Raw genomic sequence first — 9,979 nt, 5'->3', positions numbered from 1 at the left:
AACGTCGGTCGGTAGGTAATTTATAATGAAATCAACTTTTATAACAATGAATTACCTTTAAATTATAATACTTAAATATAATAAAATTGTTATTATAGAAAAATGTTGTTTATTAATAGTAAGTTTTATTGCAAAAGGTTTATTCATCGTGAATCTGTTGATCTCAAAGTTACTGTGTCTATGATTTCTTTTTCTGATATTGGTCAAACCGATGGCACGAAAATTTTCAATTTTGAATTCACTTTTTATTTTTTGTTAATGATTTTACAATTTTTCTAAATTTTTACTTGGATTTGACCTAAATAAATATTCACAATGGCTAAGGAAGTGTCTATGTGCACGGTAAAGATTGGTTATTTACGAAAAAAACTATTTATTTAGAATTTTGTCTTGAAATTGTATTTTGTTTTCAGCAACTGCAACAATGGAGCCCTGTAAAAGAAACAGCGGGTGCTCCGAGCGTACCTCCACAGGTGGGCTACTGCTTTCATTCACCAAAGAAGCACCCATGGAGGCCTATCATGGGCTACGAGGAGATCGAAGTCACACCCATGTAAGTTGCACAATCACTTACCTATATAAAAAGAACATTAATCGAAGCATTAAAATAATGTTAATAAGATAGTTTATAGTGTATTCTATACACCTCTCTTTCAGTAAAATACATTGCGTCTCGCATTCTTATCATAGCTAGATCCTAAAAGTTGTCAATGCAACACAATGATTGTAACCAATTTTTGATTATCTAAACGTTTTTCTTCCGCAGGCCATCGCAGCCGATTACCAACACGATGGTAGACCCGTGCTACACCCCAGCGGGCATGGCGGCAGAACCTCTCCGCTTCCCCAACCTGGTGACGGGGTTCGACCGCAGCCCCGAGCACGCGGCCCGCGCGGCGCTCTACACGCGCTACACGCAGTACGAGTGGAACCAGAACAGTATCAAGAACTACAACGAGTCTGACGCTAAGAGGAACTTCTCGGAACGAGTCAGGAATGATATCATGAGGATGCTTAGGTGAGATCAATAACAACTGCTTATTTACTTTATCAACTAATTATTATTAGTATTGTACCTACTTAGTTAATTCTTTGATTACTATGATGGTACACATTTACCAGGTGTTCTGAAAAAAATATGCATGACTTCAGGATTCATTTTGTGACTGTTTAAGTTCGTTCTTCAAACTCAAACTATCACAAAATTAACCGTCACCGATGGGGATTTCTAAAATAGTTTAGTTCTAAGATGTTCTGGATTTAACAAAAAAAAAATCGTTAGCCTCGATGTAAAATATGCGTATGAATAACGGTAATGTTGTTTTTGAATAGGGAGACCGACGAGATCGGCACGCAGGGTCAGAGGGATTCTGGCAGGAGAATCGGTGAACGAATCACCGATACTACCTTCTGGAGGAATGAGGTAAGTGCTTAAAATCGCTTTCATTTAACTTTTTTCTGATCTCTTTATTGGAATTTTAAAATATTGCTATTTTTATTTTCAGCTTTCACTCCCTAAAAACTATTAACTAAACAGTAAACGAATTTCATTCAACACGGCAATATACTTCCTTATCCATAGAAAACTAAACACAGCCTAACCTAATCCTTCTATTTTTATAAGTATTTTCTACATTTTATTTGAGAGACGATATCTCCTAAATATAGAAAGCTTTCACAATCCAAGTATTTTTGTCCAGGTATCGATCGAAATGGAGCGCTTGGTAGGCACATGTGAGAAGCTGAACGAAACTCGTCGACAACTGGAGCGAGCTATAGCCGGCATCGAGGGACCGTTGCACATCGTGCAAGAATGTCTGTACCATCGGGAGAAGAGACAGGGTATGTCAATACAACTTTGTCCAACTTAGCAACATAATGTAATTACCTACTCTAACATCGAGACCGGAATTTGAATTCTTGGGTGCAATTTACCCTTTCGCTCTCTCTTCTATCATCTTCATGGCCCGATGAACAGTTGGTACTGACTAGAGGGCACAGTCGAGACTTGATAGCTTTGAAGACATTTTTTTTTTATTTATTTTTAAAAAGACAACTCCCGCACTAAGAATTGCTCTTGTGTCGCGGGGACTTTTACAAACATACAAACAACGGACACAAAGTACAACCAGACCCGAAACAATTATTTGTGGATCGCACAAATAATTGCTCCGTGTGGGAATCGAACCCACGACCTCCCGATGCAGTGGTATCGGCGTGGTGACCTAAACCACTGCGCCACGGAGGCAGTCATGACTGGTGCTTCTGACCTCCGTACTTCATAAATGCTGAGAATGTCCTATTATAAAATTCCAGTACTCGCGTTTGACAATTTGATGCTTTCCGTGCAGGTTTGGAGCAAGTCCACGACACGGTAGAACAATCTCTTCTCAAAGAGGTCGCCATTCTGCGGGAATGTCAGGACAAATTCAGGAATATGCTTGATAAAGTAAGTGGAAAACACACAGGACATTAAAAAGCATCCAAAAAAAAATTACCCTAGCAAACTAATTTCTCTTCAATAGGTAAGTAATATAAATTCTATAGGTGCTTTAGTGAATGGTTGCCTAATGGTTGTGATGTTGCGTGTAGGTTCGGCAACAGTCCAAGAACTGTCGCGCGACACAGCACGAGCTGGAGACGGACATGCGCAACAAGGAGTACGCGCTCGGTATTGACTCCATGTGCCATCAACTTAATAACTTCTCCAAGGTAACTAAACTTTTGTCATAGTCCAATCCAATGTGATTCTGGTTCATGTTTTTAGTCCTTTATTTTGAAAGCCTCGGTCCACTCCTTTATAAAAGTCCCTTGGTCACCACGCCACTAGACCATGAAGGCATTAAATGCAGATTTTATGATTCCATATAAAATATCAGCCTAGACTTGATCTTAATATTTGACATCGAGAAAACGAATGGTACCAGTACCTACTTGGACAGATTTTTATTTAATTTTTGACCACCTGAAGTCAGTTCTGGTCTTTCTTAAAGTTTTTTACATAAATAAGATAGGTATGAGAATGATAGTGGGTAATACTCGTTTGTGGTGTCCAGGGTCTCCAATTCTACGCAGGTATAGAGCGCTACGACCCGACGGTGTGCGACACGGCCAAGTGGGCGGCCGCCAGCGCCGCCACGCTGCAGCGCTCGCAGTCTGAGAGGGCCAAGGCCATACAGATGCTCTCCGGTAGGCTCCTCCACCATAGCATATCCATGTCCCACAGCAGCTCCTAACTTTGGATTAGTTATTGTAGGTTTAGTACCCTAGTTCAGCGCTTCTTCATGGTCACCCACACTCAGCACTTTCCGAGATCTGAAGCGTGCCTTCAAACGAAACTGGGACTGTCGCGCAGATTTATCTAGAATTCAAGATAAGATGAAATCAATCGCAATGTATGCGTCAATTTGTCATTACAATTATCTTGTTCGTATTGATTTAATACGTTCCTTTAATACTACTCTTAATCTCCAATCGTTGGAAATAATAGAAAATAAAAGAAACATTTTTATCTTTAAATTTTTTTTCCTAATGCTCTCATATCTATATAGACACGGAGAACCTGATCAACGTGTCGGCGACGGAGATCTGGGACCAATGGAGCAACACCAACAGCGCGTTCACGCGCCGCATCGCGGAGACCATCGAGATCAAGAACAAGCTGCAACTACATCTGCACAAGGTAACTACAACAGTTAACATCACTACCTCAACCTCGATGAACCTTCAAAAGATAGCCTTGAAGAAGTGGTTACAATTATTGCTGTTAGATCCATTTTTAGTCCGTTCCAGCTTAGTTCTGCAGAAAACAAATGGTACTATTTATCTATGCCCAAAAGTAAAGTCAGATCAATCTTCATCTTAGGATGCAATAGCATCTTACACTGGCCTCATAGGGGTATTTTACATCCGAGTCAGTGGTGGCAAAAATAATTTTATTCTTCTTTGTTCCAGATCCAACAAGAGATCTTCGACGTGGAGAAGACGCTGGAGCTGCTGAACAAGGCGATCGAGGACAAGCTGCAGCCCATGAAGGTGGCTCACACGCGCCTGCAGGCCAGGACCAACCGACCGCATCTCGAGAAGTGCCGCGACGAGGCGCAGAACAGGTATCATGACACTGTTCAAATTTCACCGAGGCTTCATTGTACCATCTTCTCTCAGCTTTGGTTATTCGTATACTTGGAGTTGGTGGTTGAAAAATGGGTGTTTTTTCCAAAAACAAGCGTTTTTGAAATTAATATGAGCGTATTTGTTAGGCGGCTGTTTTGTTGCTAACATGTCACTCAATACAAACTGCGATTCCGACCTTCCTTCCTTTATCTTCTTTCGTATGACAATGTTACTTGTAATGTTGTTTGTTGTTTTCTTTACTTATAAATATCATCTTTTTCAGATTGGTCAAAGAAGTATGCGACCTCCAAGAAACAATGGAGACTCTCCGTTCAAAGATAGCCACCGCGGAAGGTACTCACCAGACCCTGCTGGGAGTCCGCGCCGGGCTGGAGGGAGAGCTGCGGAACAAGGCCACCACTTTGTTCATAGACAGGGACCAGTGCATGGGACTCCGGCGCGGGTACCCCGTCACTGCCGCCATCAAGGCTTAACTTATATCGTGTTCAATGTTTGTTGGATGTAACAAATTATAGTGCAATTAAATTGTTTATTGAACTTTTTCCTTTTGACAACTGACAACGCCGATGTATCGGTTATTCAAGACCAGCCAAATTCGAATAAAAGTACCGCTTCTCTTGTACAACCACCTATGACAGGACGTATCTGTTCCTCCAAGATTGAATGGAGGTCAGAGTTTGTCCGAGTCCGTTCCTGGATTTTCTGAAACTTGTCGAGAAAAGTACGGAATGTAATAAAAATTGCATTTGAAAATAAATGCCAACATCATGGATGTTAGCTTTATCTATTTCAATAATAAAACTTAACAAAACTATAACATGTACATTCTGATGCACTCACTTGTAATATAATAATGTTATTATTTTCGCGATGGAAGATAACTTATCTACAGTAACAGTTAAATGCACTATTGGCAGTTTTATACACAATATTGAGTGAGTGAAGGCATAATGTTTACCATACTACAAGTAAATGTACAGTGATTAATTTCATTGTAACTAATTCACTCATTGTTTCACATAGGATGGTACAGGGAGCTTCATTCCCTCTTTGGCTTCAAAGAATGTGTATGAGAGCACTATCTCGTCGACATACTCCATCTTAGGGTCTTCTGTGAACTCGGGGTCTATGTAGAAGAATACTGGCATGTCCACCTGAAAATTTATACATAGGTTTATGAAATATGTAAAAATTTCTAGTTTGACTAGTTTTATTCTGATTTTAAGAAACCAGAGAGAAATCCTTTGCCTAATAAAAAAATGGGTATAATTTTACTTTCTTATTGCCTTTGGAGCCAAGAAATTAATCCTAGACCTTTTGTTGTTACATATTTTTATTTGTTTTACATTACTGCTGTTGTACCAAGGTATGCAACAAACATCTACTTGTACTATGAAATGCAATAACAACATTTTGTATTAAATGGTTATTCACCTTTTCATGTGGGTTAAGTTGTTGTTCCTCGAAGCAGAAGCACTGTATCTTGTTGAAGTACTGGCCGGCTTCAAATGGGATCACATTGTATGTGCTAATGCCTGTCACTGGCTTGTCTGTGGGGTTCAGTGCTGTGTAAAATGCAAGTGCTGTTTCACCAGGAACTACCTGGAAATAGATGATGTAGTCATCAAATAAACAGTAGGTATATGGTTAAGTGGTGAGTTTACTTAGTAACAGATTCTAAAATCTCTTGCAGCCCTCTGATTCAAACACAGAATTAATTCAAAACTAGAATGTGGCATGATTAAGTGAATAGACAACATGAACAGTAAAGAAAATCTCTCAAGAAACAAGGTTTTTACTCTAAAACATGTAATGCAGTAAAACAATCTGTTATAAATCTAGTTTTTGTTAGAATAGTTGGTACTCACTGTAATGTCCATCTGCTGAGGTTTAAAGTTCCACTGCATGGAGGAGGCAGTGTCAGCATTGAACCTGATCTTGAGTGGTCTGCTCTTTATGGCAGACATGTTGCCCACTATATTATCTGGTTCTGCAATACCCGTGGTACCTCCATAACTGTATGCCTAGGAGAGATTTTTAGAATCATTAGATTTTATGTGTATAGAACCCTCCACTTGTTAACTCGAATGGTATTCTTATGGAAGACTAACACTACCCACACACATAAAATGAAAAGTTTGGCAGACCCAAAATAAATATTGGTATCCAGTTCAACACATTTATCATAACAGAAAACAGCAAGGCCATCGCACAAACATTAACGGTAACTTTGTGCTGATGATATTACTCATAGAGGAATAATTAAATAACATTAATATAGCACAGATTTTCCTTAAAACAGTCATATCAGCTGTTAGATAATATAGGTTATCTTTCTTACCTGACAAAATATCCTATATAGAGGTACAGCGGCATAACTTAAACCTACGGTCATCACACCCATCGCCACCATATAATTAAGTGTCGATCGGATTTTCTGCTTTTGATTGTGTGCACCGCGAGAAATAAATAAGTTACATTGTGTCGGCCGTTTAGGAGATAATATTTGAGGATTGACAAAGAAGTTACTCCTAATAGTATTTATGTAAGACCGATTTACTCCAATAAGCCGGTTCATCGTGATTTTGTTTATTATATCTAATTAATTAATTAAATATTATAACATTTTGCGTAATATCACTGAATTAGTTGTACAAAACATCGACTTATCTGTTTGACGTTGACATCTATGACTTGACAGTTGTTTTGACTTATAACTTTTTTGTTGTGGGAATATCATGCCCGTGTAATATGTATTTTTTTAGAATTTTGGATATTAGGAATCAGGTAGGACACAACCGTAAAATATTAACAAGGCACCTGCCCGCCTATTCGATGTCCATTAAAGATTAATAGGAAAAAAAGAGTACATTATCTATACCTGTAATCTGGCAATTTAGATAGGCATTTAGTATGTAGACCTGGCAACACTGAAAAATGGCGGGCTATTGAAAATGTTTCGCTGAGTGAACAAGTGCAAGTCTGAGGGCCTATGGAAACCCGTTATATCATTACGTAAGTGGTTTTGCCATTATCTCTTATTAATTTCATAATACTTATTTGAATAGTAAACCTTCAAGTACTAAAATAAAACTTCATGATATAATTTAAAATTAATTAACATTTAATATCACATTTTTCAAATACTTTCTCTCGTCCATACATCATCGTTTGTATTCTAACGCCAGTAATTTGTGTTTCGTTTTAATGTGGGCGTCCGTGTGGGTCTTTTGATACGCTTTATACGTACAATCTAAAAATGGACATCGAAACATTGGTTCTTTCCCGCATTCGTATGTGACATGTCTTCTATACGTGCTTTTATGTCGGTACTTCCGTTTACACTTCTCACATTCAAACGACATGTCGTATTGCGACCAATAGTTTTTTGTCTTCATTGGCATAACCGGCAACATGTTGTGCATCATTGTTTTAAAGAAATCCACCTCACCTGAAACAATGAGATCATGATCTGATACTTTTTTCTTTGGAACGATTGTGTAGTGCTTATTAGCATAAATGAGAACGCGGTAACTTGATTACCGAGTGTCGAGTTAGCAAATCAATGAATTTCATTAGTTCATCATTCAAGTACCTAAATGGACAAAGTTAAAGCAATCAAGTTAACGCGTCCAACTTGTCAACGCGATTATTTACACGGATAGAACTACCTACCTAGCTAATAGCTCAGATGATTTATATTTATCACTTGATGTATGTATAACAATATAGGTACAGGTGTTTGTTAAACAAACTAGAATATTATTGAATCAAGAACATTTATTCACATGCATAATCCAATTAAAAAAGAACAAACCAAACACACTCGACTTCACTGAAAAAACAAAATAAAAATACTTCAAACATTAATAATAATAATTAACATTATTTTGTGCTGGTCTCACTAAGATGTAATATCCATAACTGAATAATTCACTAAACAAGTGTATCTATTAAGTTAACAAAAGATCAACAATTAGTTTGCTATTGAATAATTAAAAACAATACTGTAGTTTGCCTTTGTACGTACATATTTAAAAGGAACTGGTTTCATCATAAAAATATTGAAACTTATGGAGATATTGGTAGAGGAATTATGTGTTCACTGACCAAATCAATGTCGTCACACCAATAAGGAATCTTATTTAATTCAAATAATTACTTTGGCACCATTTACTAGTTAACTTTGGAGCAAATTCTTTGGTGATAAAATATAGAGAATTATATCAAAATCATTCATAATTTACTAAATAAAATAATGTATGGGTCAGATAATATACCACCGATTATGTTAATATCTAAACTAATTTGTTGGTGGGGTCTCTAGGTTAACTTCCATAATTATAAAATATAAAATTCTAATCTATACTCATACAATGAACACTCATTACATTACTCCATGATGGTACATTCAACTCGACATGGTATAGAATCTAACGCACTTCGTAGCCAGCACTGCAATCTCATAAGCTTTCCGAGTACGAATACAGATTTTAAAAACTTGTGAGCCAGATCGCCAAATCATTTATGTTTGTGGTTACGAAATGCGCAAACTTCTACTTTATTTTCGTCTACAAAATCTTAATATTAAATAACCATAATAATTTACTTAACAATAGTATATAAGAATCATTAATATAATTTAAGGCACTAATTTATTATGGCTAAGAATCGATTGGAAGATTCTTTGGTTTTTAATATTGCATGATTCAAAATTTGAACTCTTTAAGGTAACTTATTTAACAGTAACAAATGCAAAAATATAATTAGATATTTTAACAGAATACTGTATCTGTTTTACTATAATACATGTTTTCTGTTACAATTTTCTTGCAGTATCTAATAAATTTTCTTTGGTAACAAGGAACACACACTAAACAAACATTAATAACAAGAACAAGAAAATATAACAATCTATTAATATTATGCTCTAACTTTATAATATTAACGAAAAACACTGATGTCTTACGTATATAATAGTATATTGTAATGTTGTATAAATCTTAGATAATATTCAAGTGTATAGGTATTTCTTTCTAGAACAACTAAGTATTTGGTTACGACAGCTGCCATGTGTAAGCTACCGAGTCCTATTTAAAATTAAATGTTACGTCGTAAGAGTAGTATCTGTGTGACATAATACTTGTGATGTATCGTCAACTATTTAAAATATTATTTATAACATAACAGCTCAACCTTTGTCTTTCATTATTGTTAGGTACAGTAATACGCACATTTTCTTTGATAAAAAACTGACAAAATCATTCGTTATCATAATTATTGGCAACTGTAATTAATTATCTACCACAACTTGCCGACTTAGAATCCATTAATATAGAAAAATAATTGTGATAAATTTTGGGCCTTGGGTATACATAATTTCTCTATTTTAGCATTTTTTAACAGTGAAATTATTGAATCAGTCAGGTACTTAGTACTCGTAACCGGAGGTCCTGTATAATATGCTTGTTGTTTGTTTGTCGTATGGTTAGTGGTCAACCTAGTGTCAAAGTTGTTCAAGCCGCCCGAGAGGCCTTTGACGTGGCTTAACGACTGTTATCTTAGTAGACAACAACCGGGACCGACTTTTAGCGTGCCCTCCGAAGCACGGAGACGCCCAGTTCAAATACCACTAGGCGGTCACCCATCTATGGAATGACCGCGCCAATGGTTGCTTAACCCACAGATCGTTTACCGACCGGTGAACGCAACTGGCTATGGGCGCCTTATAATATGCTGAATGGTAGTAAATAAGGCAAGCGAAGATTTTAAGCATCGTGCCTAGCAGATCGTTCTTTGGCCTTTGCCTACCCTTATGGTAAAAAGGCGTGATATTATGTATGTA

At 37.0% G+C, this 9,979-nt stretch overlaps 2 protein-coding genes across 2 annotated transcripts; one reads left to right on the top strand and one right to left on the bottom strand.

Annotated features, from left to right (window-relative positions):
* The first annotated feature begins 190 nt into the window (after window positions 1-190).
* On the top strand, window positions 191-4,671 carry LOC142978349 (tektin-3-like). The gene is made up of 11 exons (XM_076122761.1): window positions 191-342; window positions 414-553; window positions 767-1,018; window positions 1,333-1,423; window positions 1,701-1,842; window positions 2,352-2,449; window positions 2,593-2,712; window positions 3,057-3,189; window positions 3,552-3,682; window positions 3,955-4,109; window positions 4,397-4,671. Exons 1-11 carry the CDS (start codon window positions 316-318, stop codon window positions 4,605-4,607), a joined length of 1,500 nt encoding a protein of 499 aa, XP_075978876.1. The 5' UTR covers window positions 191-315; the 3' UTR covers window positions 4,608-4,671.
* A 207-nt stretch (window positions 4,672-4,878) lies between these two features.
* On the bottom strand, window positions 4,879-6,830 carry Cox11 (Cytochrome c oxidase copper chaperone COX11). The gene is made up of 4 exons (XM_076122508.1): window positions 6,476-6,830; window positions 6,003-6,158; window positions 5,569-5,736; window positions 4,879-5,288 (listed from the first exon to the last, which is right to left on the bottom strand). The coding sequence occupies exons 1-4, from the start codon at window positions 6,710-6,712 to the stop codon at window positions 5,142-5,144; spliced, it is 708 nt and encodes a 235-aa protein (XP_075978623.1). The 5' UTR covers window positions 6,713-6,830; the 3' UTR covers window positions 4,879-5,141.
* Window positions 6,831-9,979: the final 3,149 nt, after the last annotated feature.

This window comes from Anticarsia gemmatalis, chromosome 14 (genome assembly GCF_050436995.1).
Source record: "Anticarsia gemmatalis isolate Benzon Research Colony breed Stoneville strain chromosome 14, ilAntGemm2 primary, whole genome shotgun sequence".
Classification (NCBI taxonomy): Eukaryota; Metazoa; Arthropoda; class Insecta; order Lepidoptera; family Erebidae; genus Anticarsia; species Anticarsia gemmatalis.
This window is presented reverse-complemented; position numbering and strand designations above follow the sequence as displayed.

Coding starts and splice junctions, on each gene's coding strand:
- LOC142978349 (XM_076122761.1), top strand. CDS start 316: ATGGCTAAGGAAGTGTCTATGTGCACG. Junction 1,424..1,700: donor CTACCTTCTGGAGGAATGAG/GTAAGTGCTTAA, acceptor ATTTTTGTCCAG/GTATCGATCGAAATGGAGCG. Junction 2,713..3,056: donor AACTTAATAACTTCTCCAAG/GTAACTAAACTT, acceptor TGTGGTGTCCAG/GGTCTCCAATTCTACGCAGG.
- Cox11 (XM_076122508.1), bottom strand. CDS start 6,712: ATGAACCGGCTTATTGGAGTAAATCGGTCTTACATAAATACTATTAGG. Junction 5,737..6,002: donor CTCAGCAGATGGACATTACA/GTGAGTACCAAC, acceptor ATCTATTTCCAG/GTAGTTCCTGGTGAAACAGC. Junction 5,289..5,568: donor AACTTAACCCACATGAAAAG/GTGAATAACCAT, acceptor ATAAATTTTCAG/GTGGACATGCCAGTATTCTT.